The following is a 25,435-nucleotide window of genomic DNA, read 5'->3' as shown; positions in this document are numbered from 1 at the left end:
AGGAAGTTGTTTAGGAGGGTGAGACTTTACAGATAGGGAGGCTGTATTCCCTGTTGTATGTTTATTTTTAATTTTTTTACTCCATCCTTAAGATTTGATTTGATTTATCATTGTCACATTCACAACATTTAAAATGCATTTGGACAGATACATGGATAGGAAAGGTTTAGAGGGATATGGGCCAAATGCAGACAAATGGGGTCAGCTTAGTTGGGCATTTTGGGCCGATTCTATGTATCAGGATACAGCGAAAAGTATTGTTCCTTGCGCACTATACAGACAGATCATAGAGTACACAGGGGAGAAGAAGAGGTGCAGAATATAGGGCGGAATTTTCCGGCCACGCTCACCCCAAAACCAGAAAATCTTGCCTGAGGTCAAGAGACCTTTGCATGGTCCCCCCCCACCCCCCGCCTGCTTTGATTCCCATGGCGGGCAGGTTGGGAAAATTCCCCCCATAGTGTTACAATTCATCCCTACAGTGCATAAGGAGGCCATTCAGCCCATCGAGTCTGCACCAACAACAATCCCACCCAGGCCCTATCCTCATAACCACATGCATTTACCCTGCTAGTCCTCCTGATACTAAGGGGAAATTTAGCATGGCCAATCAAACTAACCCGCACATCTTTGGACTGATAGGGTGAAGAGAATGACCGGCTTATTATATGACAGGACCATTCAAAAATCTGATGGCAGCAGGGAAGAAGCTGTTCTTGAGTCGGTTGGTACATGTTTTCAGACTTTTGTATCTTTTTCCTGACGGAAGATGGTGGAAGAATCATAGAAACCCTACAGGGCACAAGGAGGCCATTTGGCCCATCAAATCTGCACCAACAACAATCCCACCCAGGCCCTATCCCCATCACCCCACATATTTACCCCGCTAATCCCTCTAACCTACGCATCATGGGACACTAAGGGGCAATTTAGCATGACCAATAGAAGTTCCTACTTCTATAACCTAACCCGCACACCTTTTGAGTGTGGGAGGAAACCAAAGCACCCGGAAGAAACCCACGCAGACACGGGGAGAACGTGCAAACTCCGCACAGACAGTGATCCAAGTTGGGAATTGAACGCAGGTCCCTGGAGCTGTGAGGCAGCGGTGCTAACCACTGTGCCACCGTGCCACCCGGAAGAGAGTATGTCCTGGGTGCATGGGGTCCTTGCTATTGCTGGCTACATTTCCGAGGCAGCAGGAAGTGTAGACAGAGTCAACGGAGTCAAAACTTACAAAGCCAATGTTCAGAGTGGACCAGGCAAACACAAATCCATTCCTTACTTGCTGCAAAAACCAAATTCAAAATCCAATTGAATCCAATTCATGGTCCCCACAAGAGAGACAAAAGATCCAAACTGACAAGATAAGGCATTGCGCCCCATCTTGGACTTGATCTGGTGCTTGTAATAATACGAGGAGATAAAGCCAGCAAATTGCTGCAATTAGGAAATTGACCATCTGTAACCAGGCCTTGCGTTTTTTGGTGTATGTGACTGCACTGGGATCATAATCGCAATCCTGCATCTGACGGAGAATCCTAAAGCAGAATGCTGGCATTTTAACTCTTCACCTTGCTCTCACACTGACATCTCTATATTCAGTCTGCTGCACTGTTTCAGTGAATCTCTGAGCTTGTGGAACAGCGCCTCACCTTTCGATTAGGCACCTTACAGCCTTCTGGCTCACCACTGAGTTCAGCAATTTCAGACTTTTCTCTGTTTCCTTTTCTTGTTTCAGATTTTCTCTCATTTTTGTTTTCAGTGTTCTCTAGGTACATCTTTTGTTTTTTTTTCTTGCCCTACATCCGCACGGATTCCCTTTGACCCTACAAGACTAACGCTTCCATTTTTCAATCTCGCCTGTCTTCCCTGTACCTATCGCAGACGTTCCTTTTGTTCTTGTCCCACCCCAATCATTGTTTAAAGCTTATTACAACTTTAACTTTGCCCAGTTCTGACCCGAAACATTCAGCCGAAAGTTCACAACTGCAGAGCGTCATATTGGGGGTGTGGGGGTACCACAACGATGTGTTGGGGATGCCGTTTGGGAGTACCAAAGAAAGGTTTGCATGACAATTGCCCAGAAGTGCAAACTTCCCGTGGACTGTTACCCTGCACTGGGAACCATCCTAAGGATGTAACTTAAATCGCATACTTCGGATCATTTTGACTGGGTTACACTAACAGTAACCCAGAAAAAATTAGAAAAATTACAACCACTTCTAAACTCTGGGTAACTATTGCACAGACCCACACTGATCCCTCACAGGACTATATCCCCCACACACACATGCACAAACCCCACTCTCCATGCCCCCTCTCCCCATGGGACACCACCACCTCCCCGATACCTCAGGGGACTCCTTCCATTCCCCCCTGCTGATTACCCCAACCACAGGACTCCCCATACTCTCATGGGAACTCTCTCCCACCTGCATTATTATTTTGGGTATCAATCAAATGTTCAGTTGTTCAGTGCACTTTGGTTCCCCTCCTGGCTGCCAACTCAGAATGGCATAGATAGAGCCTTGTGAGGATGTGACCCATTCATTTTCTTAACTAAATCTGGATGGGGAGTCTTAAATTCCTTAGTACTGAAGGGTCTCCTCAAGAACTACTCCACAGCCAGACATCAGGGAAAACAGATTTTTATTCAGTCTACTCTCTCCACACTCCAAACGACAACTGTCCTCTCAGAGTGGTTCCCGGCCAGCTCACCCCACACCCCTGGGCACATGACGCGTTCCCTTCAAAGGGGCCAACATATGCCCCAACATACAGAACAGGGAGTATTTTTCCTCAATTCTAATTTCAGTTTCCTGTGCTAAGTTAATATAAGTGCTAAGTAAATATGCCACGATACAACAACCTTTCAGGCTTGTGGTTTTGCTTTACATTATTTTGTGTTTTTACATCTAGAAGTCATCTGTTGGGTTATGTATTGCTGCACTTTGCTTAGTATAGAAGTTGCAAGAGAATGCATTTGACTGGGTGAATTTATCAACACAATTGTACAGGTTGGTACAGGAGTTATTTACATTTTTGTGCAATTTGTAGATATCTCACAATCTTTACATTGCCCACATCCCCTTTGGCTGCATTTGCAGGGTCAGAGTTGAAGATCTAGAAGAGAGATAAGATCTTTTCTCGCACATTTGTCAGTATCTGAAACTGAAAAGGTGGTGGAAGCTGTGGATGTATTGCAACAACGGGCGGCCAGAGACGAGCAACAATAAAGGTTTATTAAAATTGCTGAGCAGCTCTTACATGCTGTGTGCCTGCCCGTGCCCAGGGCAGAACTTCTGTGACCCCTTTTGTGACAACATCATCCCAGCATCCATGTGACCAGCCAGTCTACATCTTCCCCGTTTTAGTTAGAATAACTGGTAGGACTGAGGTGTAACAGTGTAAGAGAACAGTGACCCAGGTGTAAGCTATTTAAAACATACAAAGTTGAACAGGCTAACACCACATAATGATCTACATTGTGCAAACACTGATTGGGCTGCTGCAGATAGCACATCGCGTCTCCTCCCCGCCCCCACCCTACCCAACCCTTTTATAAACCAAAGTTCATTGGTAGACTGAAGCTCTGACAAAACAGATTCAACAATCATTATTAAAAGATATACTAAAATAATTTAAAGTTAAAGAAGTTTGCTTATTTATTAGTCACAAGTAAGGCTTACACTAACACTGCAATGAAGTTACTGTGAAATTCCCCTAGTCGCCACAGTCCGGCACCTGTTCAGGTCAATGCACCTAACCAGCAGTCTTTCAAACTGTGGGATGAAACCGGAGCACCCAGAGGAAACCCACGCAGACACGGGGAGAACGTGCATAGACCACATGGTCAGTGCTTGGGTGGCACTTTGGCACAGTGGTTAGCACTGCTGCCTCACAGCACCAGGGACCCGGGTTCGATTCCTGGCTTAGGTCACTGTCTATGCAGAGCCTTCACGTTCTCCCCGTGTCTGCGTGGGTTTCCTCCAGGTGCTCTAGTTTCCTCCCACAGTCCAAAGTGCGGGTTAGGTTGATTAGCTATGCTAAATTGCCCCTTCGTGTCAGGGGAACTGGCAGGATAAATATGTGGGGTTACAGGAATAGAGGCCAGGTGGGATTGTGGTCGGTGCAGACGCGATAGGCTGAATGACCTCCCTTTGTACTGTAGGGAGTCTATGGATTCTATCTACTGGAGACATTTTAACTCTCTTTTTCTCTCTACAGATGCTACCAGACCTATTCAGCTTTTCCAGCATTTTTTTTATTTCAGATTTTTAGCATCCACAATATTTTTCTTCTATTAAGGTGATATTCGAGGGAATTCTACTGCCTCACCGCCACGGAATTGGAGCAGGCGAGGAGCGGACAACGGAAATGTCCGTTGACCTCGGATGGGAATTTCTGGCTTAGCTTGAGCGAGGCCATAAAATCCCACCCATCAGATTAGCAAAACTTTGGTCAAAGTAGGTTTTGAGGAGTGTCTTAAAATAGGAACATGAGGAAGACTGGCAGAAAGCCATAGGGAGTGAAGTCCAGAGCTTGGCGCTGTCCCATATTCAAGGCAGTTGTCCCATGTCCCAGGTTGCATGCTACATTTTACATGAATATTGCATACAAGTGCAGTATGCATGCTAAATGCACTCTACTACTGGTATCCTGCTCCCAGATTATACAGCAAACCCCCACCCATTACCCCACCTCACCTGAACAGATCCCCATGCCAAAATGTCATTTTGCTTTTGTGTACCTCTCCCCAAGAGTTTGTCACCCTGCTTGCCTAGGCAACTGAAGGCATGGCCACCAATTGTGGAACAGTTAAAAGCAAGGATGCTCTGAATGAATTATTATGCTAACCCCCAGGACTTGCATGGGGAAATCACTGATTGACCACCCTGTAAAACTCGAACAATATGAGCTCCCTGGTGATTGGTAATTACTTTACCAGGTGGAGCTTGTATACCAAGCGCTTTATAAAGCAGGCCCTTGAGTGGGTCCATTATTGTACTGTCCCAGATGGGACTTCTCTTCACCACAGGCTTGTGGTTTTGCTTTACATTATTTTTTTTCCTTTACAGCCGACTCTTGGAGTTATTATAATTACAATGTCAAAAGCGGAGACTGCTTGATATATCTTCAGCAAATTGTGCAAACTTCTGTTCTTAACAGATAAACCTCAGGGAAAATCCATAGTCTTGGAGTAACCAAAAAGACTATTCTTCCATACCATGATTTATCAATAGCATTGTCCTTCACAATTTGAAATTGGAAACACAACAATTATTGAAAAAATCTAATTTCCGGCTGATTTTATTTGAAGGACTGATACAGCAGCATAAACAGTATTTTTCATTCCTTTATTTTGGTTGTTATTTTTATACACAGCCATCTTACCATGCCCTATTGCAAATCTGTGTAGTTTTGCCATGTAAAGATGAGGTATGAGAAATGCTTCGATGTATGTGGCAAATAAACACCCAAAACAGAATGCATTTATACACAATGCAAAACAGTACAGCAGTGATGAAACTAAGAATATATATATTATACATAAACACATGAGAAATGGTTCACAGAGATAGCAACTAAATAATGTAATTGGTTTCTGGAATAACCAAATCTAGAGAAAAAGAGATCACGACCGCTATTGAGAATGTGACAAAAATATCCTAATCAATAGACAGAAAAAGACGTGTGGACTTTACAAAGATCACAAAGTCCTAACTGAGAAACGGAACATTATTCCACTTCCATGTCTTCTCCAAAGTACACGGTGAGCTTTTGGTTCTTTGGGACATATCTTAAAGTCTCAACTTCACCGCCATGGTTGCTCGGTTTCTGGAAATGGATCTCCAGCTTGTCCTGTAATTCTTCCTCTTCCAGTACATCCTTGATGTCTGTTAGCAGCACAGTTCGCTTGCAAATTCCATTAAATGTCTGAAAGAAAGTTGGAAGAGTACAACGGATTGCAGTTTATTACATTGGCTGTGGCTTTCCAGCCCTTTCCACATGGCGGGATCTTCTGCTCCCACCGAAGATGATTCCCCCCCACGATGGGTTACCTGGCGGCATGGCCAGCAAGCAACGCAAATGGCCATTGGCTTTGGCAGCATTGAACGATCCTGCCAGCGGCCAATGACAAGCCGCCTCCACTGCTGGAAAACCACTGTGGAGGCGGGGGCAGGATGGCAGGGGTGGGAGATGGGGGACAAAGGGAGTAAGACATAAAATCCCAGCCATTGATTTATTTAAAAGTATTAGGAATTTTTAAGAAATGGCAATGTTGTTACAAACCAGAATGTGAATCAATCCTGTATTTTTCAGTTACCATTTTAGCTAAATGAAAGCTACACATCGTTCTTATAACACAATGGGTAAATACAGTGGCATAGTATAGAATGGGAGTGGGAAATTCCTATTTTTGATCCTAATTCCACAAGATAAGCTTCTTATCTCATAATCATGCCATCAATAAGAATGCTTCTTTCGATCTCTGTTACATCTCTATTCTCACTCTATCACTGCTCATTCACTGCTAAAACTCTCATTCATGCTTGCGCCATCTTTAGCTTTGACAATTTCCCACTGGCCAGCCACATTCTACCCTCCGTAAGCTTCAGGTTGTCCAAAGCTCTGCTGTCTGCTATTTAAAGTGAAGTCCTTGACAGAACACTTAGTTGGAACTAAAACTTCCCTTAACTCAGCCAGCTTTCACTCAAAAAGACGCATTCTTATGGTTTTTTTTAAAACATTCAACACTGATGCTGTGGTATTTATGCTCTGCCTGAAGGCAGTTCCTTGGCATATTTTCTGCTGATGCATCATCCTGAGCTGTCTTCTTGTCAGCGGTGGTTTGTCATTGCCCTCCTCTCTCTGGGGCAGGGTGAGGCGGCAGGCCCCAAGTCTACCTCAGCTGGAATGGGAATGTGCTACGCTGAAGCACATTCTAGCCAACTGAGCTAACCGCTGCCTCCCTCCCACAAAATAATACAGGGACATTTTTAAATGTGAATTGGCTGTAAATGTAGGAATGTTAACACATCTTAGACAATCATGACTGTTACATTTAAGATCATTTATAATTCCTTCCCGAGCTGTTGTTATAGACAGTCATTAAATGCTGTCAGCTACTGAGACTTGACTGCATTCCAATCTCACACTGACATCTAAGTAACTAAACTCCGAGCGAACTGATTACGTAACGTTTTATCTTTGTAGCCTTAAATAGATCCAGCTTTACTTTAATGACGGCGTAATATATTCTGCATCATAACAACCTGCATTTATATGGTGCCTTTAGTAGAATAAAATGTCCCACGGTGCATAATGGGTGTCTTATCAGATAACATTTGACACCAAATTGCATAAGATGATATTAGGGTAAATTCACAGAGGATACAAGGTGAGAGGGTGTCCAGGACACTATTGGAATAATTGAGTTTGAAGATACCAAAAGCGTGGATGAGAGTTTCAACTGCAGATGAGTTGAGGCTGAAATCATCATAGAAATCATCATAGAAACCCTACAGTACAGAAAGAGGCCATTCGGCCCATCGAGTCTGCACCGACCACAATCCCACCCAGGCTCTACCCCCATATCCCTACATATTTTACCCACTAATCCCTCTAACTACACATCTCAGGACACTAAGGGGCAATTTTAGCATGGCCAATCAACCTAACCCGCACATCTTTGGACTGTGGGAGGAAACCGGAGCACCCGGAGGAAACCCACGCAGACATGAGGAGAATGTGCAAACTCCACACAGACAGTGACCCAAGCCGGGAATCGAACCCAGGTCCCTGGAGCTGTGAAGCAGCAGTGCTAACCACTGTGCTGCCGTGCCGCCCTTAAGGATAGGTGATGGTGAGGATATAGAGCCTGAAACTCAGTCCAGGGTCCAATGGGACACCAAAGGTTGTGAAAAACGTGGTTCAGATCGTGGTATGATATGCTGTAGCATTCAAGGTGCAACACTCCTTCTAAACCAGTGGTTCACCCAATTCGCAATGAACAACATCACAGGATCATTGTAGAGCAAAGTATGACACCGAGCCATGTAAGCAGATATGTCAGATGATTTAAATCCTGATCAAAGCAGGTGGTTTTAAGGAGTGTTTTAAAACAGAAACAAGGAGGCGGAAAGGCATTGCGACGGAATTCCAAAACCTGGGGCCTAGGCAACTGAAGGCAGACCAAGCGGTGGAACAATGCACTAGAGAGGTCAGAGTGCAGATATCTCTATGAGAGGGTCGTGGGGCTGCAGGAGATTACAGAGATAGGGAGGCCATAAGGCATGTAAAAACAAGGATTTTAAAATCATAGATCATAGAATCACTACAGTGCAGAAGGAGGCCATTTGGCCCATCAAGTCTGCACCGACCACAATCCTACAAAGGCCTTATCTCCATAACCCTACTTAATTACCTTGCTAACTCCCTGACACTAAGGGGCAATTTACTAGGGCCAGTCAACCTAACCCACAGTGCTAACCACTGTGCTGCCCAATATTGGTAACCAGTGTAGTTCAGTGAGCATAGAGGTGAAGGGGGAATGTTACTTGTTGTAATTCTAGACAATGTACCGAGACGACATAACATGCGGCATGCTCACCTGAAACTTCTGCAGAAAATAATCCTTCATAGATTCAACTGTCACCAAACAGCACGTTGCCTCCGTTAGGATGATTTTGTATTTCTTCTGTTCTGCAACACGCTGAGCAACTGAAAAAAAGAATATGAGGAATTCTTCATCATTAACATGTGATACCAGTGTGACTGGAATCACGCAACCCTTCTTAACATACTGGCAACTGAAGGATTTCCTACTGCTTCCAACACGAAAGAAAAGTGGCAGATGGACTTCAACCTGGATAAATGTGTAGTGGTCCATTTTGGCAGGTCAAATGGGATGAAGGAGTATAATATCAAGGGTAAGACTCTTAGCAGTGGAGAGGATCAGAAGGACCTTGGGGTCCGGGCCTATAGGACTCTAAAATCGGCCCCGCAGGTAGAGGAGGTGGTTAAGAAGACATATGGTGTGCTGGCCTTCATCAATCGAGGGATTGAGTTTAGGAGTCGGGAGATAATGATGCAGCTTTATAAGACCCTCGTCAGACCCCCACTTAGAGTACTGTGCTCAGTTCTGGTCGCCTCATTATAGGAAGGATATGGAAATTATTGAAAGGGTGCAGAGAAGATTTACAAGGATGTTGCCTGGATTGATTGGCATGCCTTATGAGGATAGGTTGAGGGAGCTCGATCTTTTCTCCTTGGAGAGACGAAGGATGAGAGGTGACCTGCTAGAGGTATAGAGTGGTATAGATTGGGTGGATTCTCGGAGGCTTTTTCCCAGGGCCGAAATGGCTGCTACGAGAGGACACAGGTTTAAGGTGCTGGAGAGTAGGTACAGAGGAGATGTCAGGGGTAAGTTTTTCACTCAGAGGGTGGTGGGTGAGTGGAATCGGCTGCCGTCAGTGGTGGTGGAGGCAAACTCGATAGGGTATTTTAAGAGACTTCTGGATGAGTACATGGAACTTAATAGGATTGAGGGTTATAGGTAAGCCTATATATAAAGCCTAGGTTGGTAGTGACATGACCAGCGCAACTTGTGGGCCGAAGGGCCTGTTTGTGCTGTATTTTTTCTATGTTCCATGTTAAAAAGCTGATATTCAGTTTGAGCTCTCTTCCAATCGACAACAAATCCACATGGATGGACAGAAGAATTGACTGCAGTATTGAGAATGGCTGTGATTTTATGGGGCCATTTTTCATGGAGCAGAAAGTTGAGAGAAACCCAACCTGCACCGTTTCTGGAAGTCCCATCCGGATTTTACGTCCATCAGGCAATTAACTGCACAGCACTGCGGCTCCCTTCCCTTTAAAGGGGTGAGAGGTCACTTCGAAGGGCTGCTAGCCAATCAGTGGGCCAGTAACTCTCCAGTTCCAACAGCGCCACTGGGAGTAATGGTCACTGCTGGGACCACACCCAGGATGCAGCAGAACCAAGCTAAGTGGGGTCAGGTCACCAGGGCAAGTCAGACAGGCCCTAGTGAGGTGTGGGATGGGCAGTGGGGGAGGAGATCGTTGGTGAGGACAGAGGGGAGTTGTTGCTGCAGGTAGAATCCTCCATGGGTCCCCATCTTCCTCCTCCCCCACTCCCAGCCCCAATCAATGAGCTTCCTCCATTCTGATTGTTGGGGACTGGCACAATCATCAGGGGCTGAATGGCCTGCTCCCACGCTGTTTCTACAGCCGCCCCCAAAGGTGCCCAGCTATGGCCTCCTGCCAATGAGGTTCAGTTTGGCTGGCTGCCAAGCAGAAAATGGATCTAAATGATGATAGTGAATTCCTGCCTTAACTTCTGCAGGATCTTCCGGTCTCTGCTCTGACTGGGTTCTGCACCTGCTCTAGCCTCCACCCATTCACTTCACTCCCCGTAAATATCAGCATCATGAACTCTAGTTTTTTTCTCCACTTCTTGCTGCTATTATTACTTCAGATATCCAACAGCTGCAATATCTTCCCTCACTTTAGGAAGAAAGACTTAGGAGGAATTGAAAAAAAAAGGCTACCTACTTTTCTCATTACCTCTGAGGGGTAAAACAATAGAAGACAAAAGAATGTGAGTTTAACTGGAGCATTATGCATAATTTTAGTCCTTCTGTTTATAAAGAAGATTACCGTACAGAGTGTTAAAATAACTGATTCATTCCAGAATATAGGGACTTAGTAAAATGTGTTATAAACATCCGGAACAAACGCTTCGCAACAGCGGTGAAATAAAGAACGAGAGATGGGATTTTCAGGCCCCTTCTGTTAATGGGGTCTTCCAGTCTTGCCAAAGTCGACCCCTTGTGGTGGGTTCCCCAGCAGCAAGGTGGGTGAGTCACCCGACAGCTCGTAGATTGTGGGACTGGAAGATTCCGCCGGCGGCCAATGGCTCATTGCACCTGCCACCGGACAGGGGAAGGGGGCTTGAAAATCACGGCCTATGACAGGGTAAGTTCCCATCATCAGAATATTAGGTTTAGAAATGCATCAAGTTAATTTTTGTAACGAGTGGGTGTTCGAGTAAGCTGGCAAATAGCTTCGAGCAGCTTGTTTGAGGCAGTAACGATGAGGAACGGACATGTGATGCAAACAGGAGGGAAGTGTCTGGAGAAAGAGGTAACACGAGGAAAAACACCTGAAAAAGTGCACAAGGGAGACCCAAGGTGCATATGGGCAGCACGGTGGCACAGTGGTTAGCTCTGCTGCCTCACATCGCTAGAGGCCCGGGTTCGATTCCCGGCTTGGGTGACTGTCTGTGTGGAGTTTGCATGTTCTCCCCGTGTCTGCGTGGGTTTTCTTTGGATGCTCCGGTTTCCTCCCCCGGTCCGAAAGACATGCTGGTTAGGTGCCAGAGGTTTGTATTTGAACTAATTTGTAGACCTAATGAGCCAAACTTTAACTCAAAGTCACTGAATTGTGAGTGAGTTCAAATTGTGCCCAATGTTTCAGTGGACTGGTGAATCTATGGATCAGACTCCACACTGTGACAGTGGAAGAAAATGGAATTAATTAATTCAAATGCAAATTTAATAGCTAAATTTCAGAAAATACACTCCGAGATACAGTATGAGAAATTTAAAATGATACATGTGGCAGGGCTAGCACGGTGGCACAGTGGTTAGCACTGCTGCCTCACAGCACCAGGGACCCGGGTTCGATTCCCGACTTGGGTCACTGTCTGCATGGAGTTTGCACATTCTCCCCGTGTCTGCGTGGGTTTCCTCCGGGTGCTCCGGTATCCTCCCACAGTCCAAAGCTGTGTGGGTCAGGTGGATTGGTCATGCTAAATTGTCCCTCAGTGTTAGGGGGACTAGCTAGGGTAAATGCATGGGGTTAAAAGTTTATTTATTAGTCACAATATATTAACACTGCAATGAAGTTACTGTGAAATTCCCCTAGTCGCCACACTCCAGCACCTGTTTGGGTCAATGCACCTAACCAGCACATCTTTCAGGGAGGAAATCAGAGCATCTGGAGGAAACCCACACGGACACGGGGAGAATGTGCAAACTCCACACAGACAGTAACCTAAGCCAGGAATCGAACTTGGGCCCTTGGCACTGTGAAGCAGCAGTGTTAACCACTGTGCTACCGTGCCACCCCTGACTGCTTTTACTGGTCCAACAATACAAATGCAACATTTGAGATTGGGCCCAGGCAGTTAGAGTCAGAAGTCTCCATGTGTGAAACTGCAACTGTGGCAACAAAAGAAAAGATACTTAGAACAGTATTCTTCTACCACAAGTTTAGTTTCTGCTTTATTAGTAACACGTTAACAGCTTCCAAAAGCAGTTAACTTATTGTTTTATTTCATTAAACCATTCAATTTGCCACAAAATTCATCTTGTCTTTCACGCTTGTTCTAAGAGTTGCCGGTACTATGAACAATCTTTCTCCACAGATTTCTGTTCTCCGCTGCCCTCACTGCCTGTCCCAGAAAGAGGCCAGTCCACACTCTGATATTATCCATCCATATGTTTGTTTATTGATTAGTGTCATACGTAGGCTTACATTAACACTGCAATGAAGTTATGGGGATAGGGCCTGTGTGGGATTGTGGTCAGTGCAGTATCAATTGGCCGAATGGCTTCCTTCTGCAGTGTGAGATTCTATGTGATGAATGTAGAATCCTTGGGAGGAAAAGGTGACTTTAAATTCATGTTTTCCAAAACTCTCCACTACCGAGATTTCTCTTGGGCAGGACTTTGCGTTTGCAAATTGGGATCGCCACTGTCCGGCAGCAAGTGTAAAATCTGGCAGGATTACAGCAGATTCTTGTCAGATTGTGCCAGTTCTCGAGAGCGGAACTTGCCCCTGAGAGGCACAAGTCTGACTCTCTGCTTGCTTAGGCTTCTGGTAACATATTATCACTGTGGGGGAGGGGGGGGGGAGGCCATTCCTTAAGTCACTGCCAACATGGGATGGGGGGGGACGAATGAGAAATATGTTCTCCGTCCCCGTAAAATGTACCCTCTTGGGTCTTTTCAGGGTCTATTGTAGACTAATTGATCGATATTAATTGTGATGATTAATCAACAATCCACTGTCATTGTTCCACGTGACTACATAGCATATGTTGGGCAGCATGGTGGCACAGTGGGCAGTGGCATGGTGCCAGTGAGCGGCATGGTGGCACAGTGGTTAGCACTGCTGCCTCACAGCGCCAGGGAACCGGGTTCGATTCCCAGCTTGGGTCACTGTGTGGAGTTTGCACATTCTCCCTGTGTCTGCATGGGTTTCCTCCGGGTGCTCCAGTTTCCTCCCACAATCCAAAGATGTGTGGGTTAGGTTGATCGGCCATGCTAAATTGCCCTAGTTTCAGAGGGATTGGCAGGGTAAATATGTGGGGTTACTGGGATAGGGCCTGGGTGGGATTGTGGTCAGTGCAGGCTCTTGGGCCGGAGGGCCTCCTTCTGTACTGTAGGGATTCTATGGTTCATATGTATGTTTAAGTCTACACTAAAGGTATGCCCTGAATCTTTGCATTCCTCGCTGTTTGTATTCCTAATAATCATAAATTGTGCTGCTTTAGGTCCCTCTCTCTCCCTTTCATGTACTTAACCGACAGTTACAGCGAAGGGGAGAATATTTCACTTACCTCCCTTCTCCACAAATGTGACCAGGGCAGTTCCAGAAGAACTATCATAATCAATGTTCTCCACTTCCCCTCCACCCAAACTAGGCTTTGAAAAACTTATTTCCAACTTGTCTCTCATCTGTTCTTCTGGAAGACTGTCTGAAATTTGGCAAACCTTGACCGTCTTGCGGGAGATGTCAACACCTACCTGAAAAAGAGTTTGTATAAAAACATTCCAAGTTAAACTGCGAGAATAGTGGTGGATACATTAGTTGTCATTTCTCTTAATGCATGACAAATCAATGCAAGTGTGTCAGACGTAATTGATTTTGTTCATTATATATGAGCTGGTCTTATACATGGAGAGTAGTTCAAGCTTTCAAATGTGACAGAAAAGCCCTTAATGCCCAGAAACCTTCATTTCAATACATTCTGTAATGGTCTGATGCTGATTTCATGCATTTACCTCAAACTTCCTTGCTGAATCCAGTTTGACAGGCTGGACCTTCACGTCTATTTTCCCGGAATCCAGGTTTACGTGATGTTTGGGCACTTTTAGAATTGTATTCGCAACTTCAAGAAAAAAAAACAATTGGAGGAAGTTCAATAAGAAGATATAATTTGGCAGCTGTAACAAGTAGTTAAGAGGTAAGGACTGAGCCGAGATCTGTGGCAGGAAGTAGATTCTCAGGCTGAGATATTTCCGTTCCTCTCCCACGCTGGAAGCAAACATGAGGGCATCGCTCATCTGCACCTTGTGCTTTCTTCACCATTCAAATTCAAAATTGGATATTCGTGGCCTGGAGTAGGGACTACCCAATACTCCAAACCAAAACGCATCCTCAGTTCCCGGTTCATCAGCCTCCAAGCTTGGAAGCTGTAATGCCCAGTAACACGAGACGTACCAGTATTCTTAAAGGCAAAAGTGGAACCTTCTGGGAAAGAAGAACTGGTGGTGGCGTTTCCCGTCTGTATGACATACTGGGTGCCCAAGTCGGAGTGTCATCTGCCAGCCTCATGAAAATAAAGTGTCTTCCCCATTGACCAACATGCCCTGATGAGGTGAGCACTGGTGGGCATTGAGCAGGCAGGATGCCAATGTGACTGCTGGGATCATTTCCCACAAACAGTTTTGGGCCTTAAACACATTCATAGAATTATAGAATCCCCACAGTGCAGAAGGAGGCCATTCGACCCATCAAGTCTACACTGGCTCTCCAAGAGAGCACCTTGTCCAGGTCCATCGTTCGCCCTTATCCCCGAAACTCCACACATTTACTCCACTAATCCCCCTAACCTACCCACCTTGGGGAATTTAGCATGGCCAATCCACCAAACCTGCAAACGTGCAAAAACGGAACGGCAATAATCATGGGGGACTTCAACCTGCATATTGATTGGCTGACTCAAGTTGGAAGGGGTGGGATGGAGGAAGAGTTCTTAGAATGCTGTCGGGATAGTTACCTTGAACAGTATGTTACAGAACCGACGAGGGAACGAGTTATCTTAGATCTGGTAATGTGTAACAAGGTAGGTAGAATTAAGGATGTTCTTGTGAAGGACCCTCTTGGGTCAAGTGATCACAATATGGTCGAATTTCTGATACAAATGGAAGAGGAGAAAGTAGGGTCCCATACCAGTGTCCTCTGTTTGAACAGAGGGAAGTACGATAGGATGAGGGCTGAATTGGCTAAGATGGACTGGGAGAGCAGACTGGTAGGTAGGACAGCTGAGGAACAGTGGAGCATTTTTAAGGAGATCCTTTTCAGTACTCAGCAACAAGATATTCCGGTGATAAAGAAGGACTGTAAGAAAAGGGATAGCCAGCCGTGGATAACAAAGGAAATTAAGGAGAGTATTAAATTAAAGACCTATGCATACAGAGTGGCCAGAAATAGTGGAGAATCGAAAGATTGGGAAAACTTTAAGAAACAACAAAGAACGACTAAGAAAGCGATAAAGAAAGGAAAGATAGATTATGAAGCTAGGCTAGCTCCAAATATAAAAAATGATAGTAAAAGCTTTTACAAATATATAAAAAGGAATAGAGTGGCAAGAGTGAATGTTGGACCCTTGGAGGGCGAGAGGGGGGATTTAATAGTGGGAAATGAGGAAATGGCTGAAACTTTAAATAAGCTTTTTGTGTCGTTCTTCACGGTGGAAGACACAAACAGTTTACCGAATATTAACGATAGAGGGTTGGTAGGAGGAAAGGTACTCAATGCAATTAATGTTACCAGGGAGGCAGTGCTTGGTAGACTAATGGGACTGAAGGTGGACAAGTCCCCGGGCCCGGATGGAATGCATCCCAGGGTACTGAAAGAAATGTCAGAGGTAATAGCAGATGCGTTAGTGGTTATTTATCAAAATTCGTTAGATTCTGGGGTAGTGCCGGCAGATTGGAAAATGGCTAATGTTACGCCGCTGTTTAAAAAAGGAAATAGACAAAAGGCGGGTAACTACAGGCCGGTTAGCTTAACGTCTGTAGTTGGGAAAATGCTGGAATCCATCATTAAAGAAGAAATAGCAGGCCATCTGGATAAGAATGGTTTGATTAAGCAGATGCAGCATGGATTCATGAGGGGAAAGTCGTGCTTGACGAACTTGTTGGATTTTTATGAAGGTGTGACTAGTGCAGTTGACGGAGGGGAACCGGTGGATGCGGTGTTTTTGGATTTCCAAAAGACGTTTGATAAGGTGCCTCACAAAAGGTTGCTGAAGAAGATTGGGTCACACGGAGTTGGGGGTAGGGTGTTAGCGTGGATTGGGGATTGGCTATCTGACAGGAAGCAGAGAGTCGGAATAAATGGGTGCTTTTCTGGTTGGCGGATGGTAACTAGTGGCGTGCCACAGGGATCGGTACTGGGGCCTCAACTATTTACCATTTATATAGACGATCTGGAGGAGGGAACTGAGTGTAGGGTATGTTTGCAGACGACACAAAGATGAGTGGAAAAGTGAATCGTGTGGAGGGCGTGGAAGGCCTGCAGAGAGATTTGGACAGGCTGAGTGAGTGGGCGAGGATCTGGCAGATGGAGTATAACATTGACAAATGTGAGGTTATTCACTTTGGAGGAAATAATAGCAAATTGGATTATCTAAATGGAAAAAAATTACAACATGCTACTGTGCAAAGGGACCTGGGGGTCCTTGTGCATGAGACACAAAAACCCAGTCTGCAGGTGCAACAGGTGATCAAGAAGGCAAATGGAATGTTGGCCTATATTGCAAGGGGGATAGAATATAAAAGCAGAGATGTCATGCTGCATCTGTACAGGGCATTGGTGAGGCCGCAGCTGGAATACTGTGTGCAGTATTGGTCCCCTTATTTGCGGAAGGATATACTGGCCTTGGAGGGAGTGCAGAGAAGGTTCACCAGGTTGATACCAGAGATGAGGGGTGTTGATTATGAGGAGAGACTGAGCAGATTGGGTTTGTACTCGTTGGAATTTAGAAGGCTGAGGGGGGATCTTATAGAGACCTATAAGATAATGAAGGGGCTGGATAGGGTAGAGGTGGAGAGATTCTTTCCACTTAGAAAGGAAGCTAGAACTAGAGGGCACAGCCTCAAAATAAAGGGGGGTCAGTTTAGGACAGAGTTGAGGAGGAACTTCTTCTCTCAGAGGGTGGTGAATCTCTGGAATTCTCTGCCCACTGAAGTGGTGGAGGCTACCTCGTTGAATATGTTTGAATCACGGATAGATGGATTCCTGATCGGTAAGGGAATTAGGGGTTATGGGGATCAGGCGGGTAAGTGGAACTGATCCACTTCAGATCAGCCATGATCTTATTGAATGGCGGGGCAGGCTCGAGGGGCTAGATGGCCTACTTCTGCTCCTATTTCTTATGCACATCTTTGGACTGTGGGAGGAAACCGGAGCACCCGGAGGAAACCCACGCAGGCACGGGGAGAACAGACAGTGACCCAAAGCTGGATTTGAACCTGGCGCCCAGGCGCTGTGAGACGGCAGTGCTAACCACTGTGCCTATATTCATAATGACAGAGCTTGAAGGTGGCCAAGGAAAAGAGCAAATACAGAAGGCAAAGTCATGTAAATAATTACAAAGAAATTATGCCAAATTATACCAAAAATGCAGGGGTCAGTTCTAATAGCAATTATACCCACAAAGAACTGTCACCATGTTACCACTGATCCTAGGGGACATACTGCAGCCAATGGAGGTTTTCCTCATTTGGATACCATTTCACAGTGCTCTTGACCTTAAGAACAGAACTAGGTTACCCGGCCACTGAAGAGGCTAAAAAGAATAGTGGAGGATCAGAAACTATCTGTGGGAGAACAGTGTAGTCCTCAATCCTATCCCCTGAATGAATGCTGGCATTGTCCCTCGGGTCTCTTGGCAGGAGAGGAAGTGTTCCAAATTTTTTAAAATCTGCTCTCTCCTCAAGGGATCCAGGCCACAATCACACCATGGATCCCGCAGTGTTTGCTGGTCAGCATTGTTACATCTCTACTAACTACACGATGGGTCACTCAGGAGGACTAGGGACATCATATCTGACATAGGAAGCTGCTGCTACAGATCTGCCCCATCCTTCGAGGATGGTTGCAGCTGGGGATATGCAAAGACTGTGGTCCCCAAAAGTCCAACGTTGGTTCCAATGCAAGACTGAAACCTGGCGCATCCAGGCCCAGTCCTAGTTGCCACCCAATTCAGATGACTTCTGATAAGGTTGACACAGTGGGGATGCCAGAGCAGCTGTGAATTTTCAGGGGAAAAGTGTCAAGTGTGAATTTGGGGATCCCAACAGGGAATGGGCATAGCAGTATAGTGGTTAGTGCTGCTGCCTCACTAGGGACCTGGATTCAATTCCTGGCTTGGGTCACTGTCTGTGCACGTTCTCCCCGTGTCTGCGTGGGTTTCCCCCGGCTGCTCCGGATTCCTCACACAGTCTAAAACACATGCTGGTTAGATGCATTGGCCATGCTAAACTCTCCCTCAGTGTACCCGAACAGGCACCAGAGTGTGGTGACTAGGGAGTTTTCACAGTAACTTCATTGCAGTGTTAATGTAAGCCTACTTGTGACACTGATAAATGAACTAAACTAACCATTGTCTTCAGAAGGAGTGTGGTTGCATTCTTCAACAGAAATCAGTATGGTTTTTTAAAAAATGTTTGTTTTATTTTAAGTCATCTTTTGAAAAAAATGGAAGAAATTGGGGGCTAGAATAGGGAAAATATATTAGAACGACACAAACTCAAAAGTGCCAATAAGCAGCAATTAGAAAACACCAAAGAAACACAGGAAGGCAAGTTTGTGTCTGAATTTGCCACAGGGTCGTTGTAGAGGGTTGTTTTTCAAACTGGAGACCTGTGACCAGCGGTGTGCCTCAGGAATCAGTACTGGGTCCACTGTTATTTGTCATTTATATTAATGATTTCGATGAAAATATAGGAGGCATCGTTAGTAAGTTTGCAGATGACACCAAGATTGATGGCATAGTGGGCAATGAAGAAGGTTATCTCAGATTGCAACGGGATCTCGAGCAATTGGGCCAGTGGGCTGACGAATGGCAGATGGAGTTTAATTTAGATAAATGCGAGGTGATGCATTTTGGTAAATTGAACCAGGGCAGGACTTACTCAGTTGATGGTAGGGCATTGGGGAGAGTTACAGAACAAAGAGATCTAGGAGTACAAGCTCATAGCTCCTTGAAAGTGGAGTCACAGGTGGACAGAGTGATGAAGAAGGCATTCAACATGCTTGGTTTCATTGGTCAGAACATTGAATACAGGAGTTGGGACGTCTTGTTGAAGTTGTACAAGACATTGGTAAGGCCACAGTTGGAATACTGTGTACAGTTCTGTTCACCATATTATAGAAAGGATATTATTAAACTAGAAAGAGTGCAGAAGAGATTTACTAGGAAGTTACTGGGACTTGATGGTTTGAGTTATAAGGAGAGGCTGGATAAACTGGGACTTTTTTCTCTGGAGCGTAGGAGGCTGAGGGGTGATCTTATAGAAGTTTATTAAAAAATGAAGGGCACAGATCAGCTAGATAGTCAATATATTTTCCCAAAGGTAGGGGAATCTAAAACTAGAGGGCATAGGTTTAAGATGAGAGGGGAGAGATACAAAAGGGCCCAGAGAGGTAATTTTTTCACAGAGAGGGTGGTGAGTATCTGGAACAAGCTGCCAGAGGCAGTAGTAGAGGCGAGTACAATTTTTTCTTTTAAAAATCAGTTACATGGGCAAGATGGGTACAGAGGCAATGGGCTAAATGTGGGCAATTGGGACTAGCTTAGGGATGGACAAGTTGGGCCAAAGGGCTTGTTTCCATTGTTGTAAACCTCTATGACTCTATAACTCTAACCCCATTATAACATGATTTGCGCTTCTCCATACAAAATGGGGACCATGCCTTGCCAGAATGAGGTGGCTTACCAGATTGGCAAACACTGTTTGTGCAACTGAGGATTTCCAGAGATTTCTGCTCTTTGGGGAGGCAGTGGCATAGTGGTTTTGTCGTTGGACTAGTAATCCAGAGACCCAGGGTAATACTCTGGGGATCTGGGTTCAAATCCCACCATCGCAGATGGTGAAATTTGAATTCCATAAAAATCTGCTTGACCATGAAACTATTGCTGATTGATACAAAACCTATCTGGTTCACTACTGTCGTTAAGGGAAGGAAATCTGCCATCCTTACCTGGTCTGGCCTACATGTGACTCCAGACCCACTGCAATGTGGTTGACTCTCAACTACCATTAGGGATGGGCAATAAATGCTGGCCTAGCCAGCGATGTCCAAATCCCATGCACGAATTTAAAAAAGATTAAAGGTAAGCTTATTACCTTGCTCATCTTCGAAAGTGATCAAAGCCTGTCCGTTCTGAAGGACCAATGGAACTTTGGGCAAGATTTGATAACAGCACTTTATCTTCAGGAACTCTTCATCCTCCTGATCGGTCGGCACAAGTTCTTCGAGTTTGATAAATTTAATATTCTTCTCAGGCATCACTGCCTTAACCTGCACGTGACAAAGACTATGTTGAAAAGCAAGAGTCTGAACCAGTTAAAAGAAAAGCTTCCCTCACATTTCCAAGTTCAAATTATTTCGTGATCATTAAAAAACAGGAATATTTACATCTACAGATATAGAACCATAGAAAATTACAGCTCAGAAACAGGCCTTTTGGCCCTTGTCTGTGCCGAACCATTTTTTGCCTAGTCCCACTGACCTGCACTTGGACCATATCCCTCCACACCCCTCTCATCCATCAACCCGTCCAAGTTTTTCTTAAATGTTAAAAGTGACCCCGCATTTACCACTTTATCCGGCAGCTCATTCCACACTCCCACCACTCTCTGCATGAAGAAGCCCCCCCTAATATTCCCTTTAAACTTTTCTCCTTTCGCCCTTAACCCATGCCCTCTGGTTTTTTTCTCCCCTAGCCTCAGTGGAAAAAGCCTGCTTGCATTCACTCTATCTATACCCATCAAACTCTTATGCACCTCTGTCAAATCTCCCCTCATTCTTCTACGCTCCAGGGAATAAAGTCCCAACCTATTCAATCTCTCTCTGTAACTCAGCTTCTCAAGTCCCAGCAACATCCTTGTGAACCTTCTCTGCACTCTTTCAACCTTATTTACATCCTTCCTGTAACTAGGTGACCAAAACTGTACACAATACTCTAAATTCGGCCTCACCAATGCCTTATATAACCTTGATGTGGAGATGCCGGCGTTGGACTGGGGTAAACACAGTAAGAAGTTTAACAACACCAGGTTAAAGTCCAACAGGTTTATTTGGTAGCAAAAGCCACACAAGCTTTCGAGGCTCTAAGCCCCTTCTTCAGGTGAGTGGGAATTCTGTTCACAAACAGAACTTATAAAGACACAGACTCAATTTACATGAATAATGGTTGGAATGCGAATACTTACAACTAATCCAGTCTTTAAGAAACAAAACAATGGGAGTGGAGAGAGCATCAAGACAGGCTAAAAAGATGTGTATTGTCTCCAGACAAGACAGCCAGTGAAACTCTGCAGGTCCACGCAACTGTGGGAGTTACAAATAGTGTGACATAAACCCAATATCCCGGTTGAGGCCGTCCTTGTGTGTGCGGAACTTGGCTATCAGTTTCTGCTCAGCGACTCTGCGCTGTCGTGTGTCGCGAAGGCTGCCTTGGAGAACGCTTACCCGAATATCAGAGGCCGAATGCCCGTGACCGCTGAAGTGCTCCCCAACAGGAAGAGAACAGTCTTGCCTGGTGATTGTCGAGCGGTGTTCATTCATCCGTTGTCGCAGCGTCTGCATAGTTTCCCCAATGTACCATGCCTCGGGACATCCTTTCTTGCAGCGTATCAGGTAGACAACGTTGGCCGAGTTGCAAGAGTATGTACCGTGTACCTGGTGGATGGTGTTCTCACGTGAGATGATGGCATCTGTGTCGATGATCCGGCACGTCTTGCAGAGGTTGCTGTCGCAGGGTTGTGTGGTGTCTTGGTCACTGTTCTCCTGAAGGCTGGGTAGTTTGCTGCGGACAATGGTCTGTTTGAGGTTGTGCGGTTGTTTGAAGGCAAGAAGTGGGGATGTGGGGATGGCTTTGGCGAGATGTTCGTCTTCATCAATGACATGTTGAAGGCTCCGGAGGAGATGCCGTAGCTTCTCCGCTCCGGGGAAGTACTGGACGACGAAGGGTACTCTGTCCACTGTGTCCCGTGTTTGTCTTCTGAGGAGGTCGGTGCGGTTTTTCGCTGTGGCGCGTTGGAACTGTTGATCAATGAGTCTAGCGCCATATCCTGTTCTTATGAGGGCATCTTTCAGCGTCTGGAGGTTTATAAGTTCTGTTTGTGAACAGAATTCCCACTCACCTGAAGAAGGGGCTTAGAGCCTCGAAAGCTTGTGTGGCTTTTGCTACCAAATAAACCTGTTGGACTTTAACCTGGTGTTGTTAAACTTCTTATTATATAACCTTACCATAACACTCCAACTTTTATACTCGATACTCCGATTTATAAAGGCCAATGTACCAAAATGCCGGTTATTTTACCCTCGCTCGTTAGATCCCGCCTGAGGCCAATGGAAAATGCCGTTCTGTGAGGCGGCAAAATTCCGGCCATGGGGGTAGAAAAAGGATCTTCATTTGTACCCGTTTAATGGATGTAAAAAGGCCTCCAAAACAGCGCAATGTGTCACAATTTCAAGGACAAACACCGGACCCCAAATTAGTTCCCATAATCTTGTTGGTGGCTGCCCAAGCTGGGAACTAGGCCCCGTGCATATGCCAATGAGGGCCTCAGTTTTAGGGCTCCTGCATTGAGTGGAGCAGATGTGGGGCCTGAGGGTTTCCCAGGTGTATATGTGGCCACGAAAAGAAGATTTGTGACATTTTGTTTTTATTTACACGAATCCAGCAGGAGCAGGAATCGCAGTTACCAGTGATGTGCACTTCAATGAGGCAATAGAGAGAAGATGAAAGTTGGGCAAGAATGAAGATGCTGCGGAGGTTCTCTCATAATGAAAGCTCCTTTTCTCGCCTCTGTTTCAACAGATCAGAAGAGAATTCTAACAGGGATACGTACGCAGCTTCATTGAAATGAAAAGTATCAAGGTTATGCTAAACTTGTATTAGACCATGGTCACACCACACTTGGGAGTACTGCGTACAATTCTGGTCCCTATATTATATAAAGATACAGTCAAGATTTATTTTCTCTTGGAAAAAGGCTGGGTGGTGACATAATAAAGGTTTTTAAAATTAAGAAAGGTCTTAATGGAGTGAATTTTTATACTAGTAAAGAAAAGCAAAACTGGAAACCACGAGTTCCATATGGTCAGTAAGAAACTAACTAAGGGACTCAGAAAAAGTGCTTTATACCCAGAGATTAGTGAGTATGTAGAACTCAATACCACAGGGAGTGGTTGAAGTCAATAGTGTAGGTAAGGAGACTTCAAACATGTACGGGTTAGGTTGATTGGCCATGCTAAATTGCCCCTTATTGTCAGGGGGATTGGCATCATAAATACGTGGGGTTATGGGGATAGGACCTGCATTGGGATTGTTGTCGGTGCAGGCTCAATGGGCCAAATGGCCTACTTCTGCACTGAAGGGATTCTCTGATTCTAAGCACCTCAGGGAATAGCAAGTTATGCTAGATGGAAAAGACAGGAAATGGCTCAAATGGAACATAAATGGAGTGATTAGACTGAATGGCCTGTTTCTGTGTTGGATATCTTATGTAATCCTCGTAACTACGGGTGCTATAATCCCATCATTTTTAGACCACAAGGCACTGAACATCAGATGGATAACTATAAGGTGCATTTAGATTTAAGTAAATAGGGTTTATTAAAGAGCAAGGATGTGATTTGCCATATTACACAATAGTTACCTTGAATTTAGACTGCAGGAGGACACAATTGTTTCGGATACTTTGGAGCTTATCTTCAAGTTGAAGCAACTGTTCTTTTAGTTTTTCACCTTCAGCCTGTTTATCAGAGAGCTTCGCCTATTGAAAAAGAATGGGCCTTAAGTAATTGTATATGAATTGCAAGTAAATCAAATACCTCAACAAAACACTGATAAGTTGGCGGCGTTTTACTATCTTTCTCGCACCGGCTTTCGCAGCGGCCTGGCAGGAGCGAAGAAACAACCACGCAACCTCAAACAGACCATTGTCCGCAGAAAACTACCCAGCCTTCAGGAGAACAGTGACCATGACACCACACAACCCTGCCACAGCAACCTCTGCAAGACGTGCCGGATCATCGACACGGATGCCATCATCTCACGTGAGAACACCATCTACCAGGTACACGGTACATACTCTTGCAACTCGGCCAACGTTGTCTACCTGATATGCTGCAGGAAAGGATGTCCCGAGGCATGGTACATTGGGGAAACCATGCAGACGCTACGACAACGGATGAATGAACACCGCTCGACAATCACCAGGCAAGACTGTTCTCTTCCTGTGGGGGAGCACTTCAGCAGTCACGGGCATTCAGCCTTGGATCTTCAGGTAAGCGTTCTCCAAGGCGGCCTTCACAACACACAACAGCGCAGAGTCGCTGAGCAGAAACTGATAGCCAAGTTCCGCACACATGAGGATGGCCTAAACCGGGATGTTGGATTTATGTCACATTGTCAGTAACCCCCACAGCTCGCCACAGCTTTCCCCCTGATCTTGCATAATATCACTAGCTGTTCTGTCTGGAGACAATACACATCTCTTTAACCTGTGTTTAATGTTCCCTCCACCCACAGGAGCGAAGAATCCAGTGGCAGTCAGAAAACTGCCATTGTAAAAGTACTTCTAGGATTTTGCCAAAGGCAGTTTAACGGTGGGTCGAGCATCCCACTGCCTAGTGGTGTGAACAGCCATTTGCATTTCTTACCATCTCATGAATGTTCATTGAAACGGCTACTCGCTGGAATCTCATGATGCCTTCCAATCTTGCATCACGCCAGCAGAAAATTACATCGGCCTGAAAGCCGTTTGAAAAGGAGTGGTGGGCACTCTGTTAGGACCTCTGTTCACTCATGACTTCGAGGTGAGTGCCATGTACATCGCCCACTTTCTTTGGCGCTGTGCCACTCCTGTGTCACAATGCTGAACTCCTGCTCTTTACAGATATTGTCCAGAAGTGGGTTTGTGAGCTGGTGGTGATGCCGAGTTGCTCAAGTTTCCTGTTCTTGGTGTGCATGTAGGTGGCGTAGTTCCGTTGTCTTGTCTGCTTGGCAGTGTCTTGCAGCTGGTCTGCAGCGTCCTGAGCGCAAGTTGAGAATATGGACTCTATCTTGGCTTCCAGGTTGCGGCGTCTGCTG

General features: G+C 45.4%; 1 protein-coding gene across 1 annotated transcript in view; it reads right to left on the bottom strand.

Annotated features, from left to right (window-relative positions):
* Nucleotides 1-5,288: 5,288 nt before the first annotated feature.
* The window catches only part of nmi (N-myc (and STAT) interactor), a 32,058-nt gene continuing 11,911 nt past the window's right edge, over nucleotides 5,289-25,435 (bottom strand). The window contains exons 5-10 of the mRNA XM_078227971.1: nucleotides 24,000-24,116; nucleotides 20,457-20,631; nucleotides 14,100-14,206; nucleotides 13,655-13,841; nucleotides 8,618-8,727; nucleotides 5,289-5,940 (exon numbers count right to left, since the gene is read on the bottom strand). Of these exons, the coding sequence (XP_078084097.1) occupies nucleotides 5,743-5,940; nucleotides 8,618-8,727; nucleotides 13,655-13,841; nucleotides 14,100-14,206; nucleotides 20,457-20,631; nucleotides 24,000-24,116 (894 nt within the window). The 3' untranslated portion in view covers nucleotides 5,289-5,742. The remainder of the gene's footprint in view (nucleotides 5,941-8,617; nucleotides 8,728-13,654; nucleotides 13,842-14,099; nucleotides 14,207-20,456; nucleotides 20,632-23,999; nucleotides 24,117-25,435) is intronic.

Source organism: Mustelus asterias, chromosome 14 (genome assembly GCF_964213995.1).
Source record: "Mustelus asterias chromosome 14, sMusAst1.hap1.1, whole genome shotgun sequence".
In the NCBI taxonomy this organism is placed as follows: Eukaryota; Metazoa; Chordata; class Chondrichthyes; order Carcharhiniformes; family Triakidae; genus Mustelus; species Mustelus asterias.
This window is presented reverse-complemented; position numbering and strand designations above follow the sequence as displayed.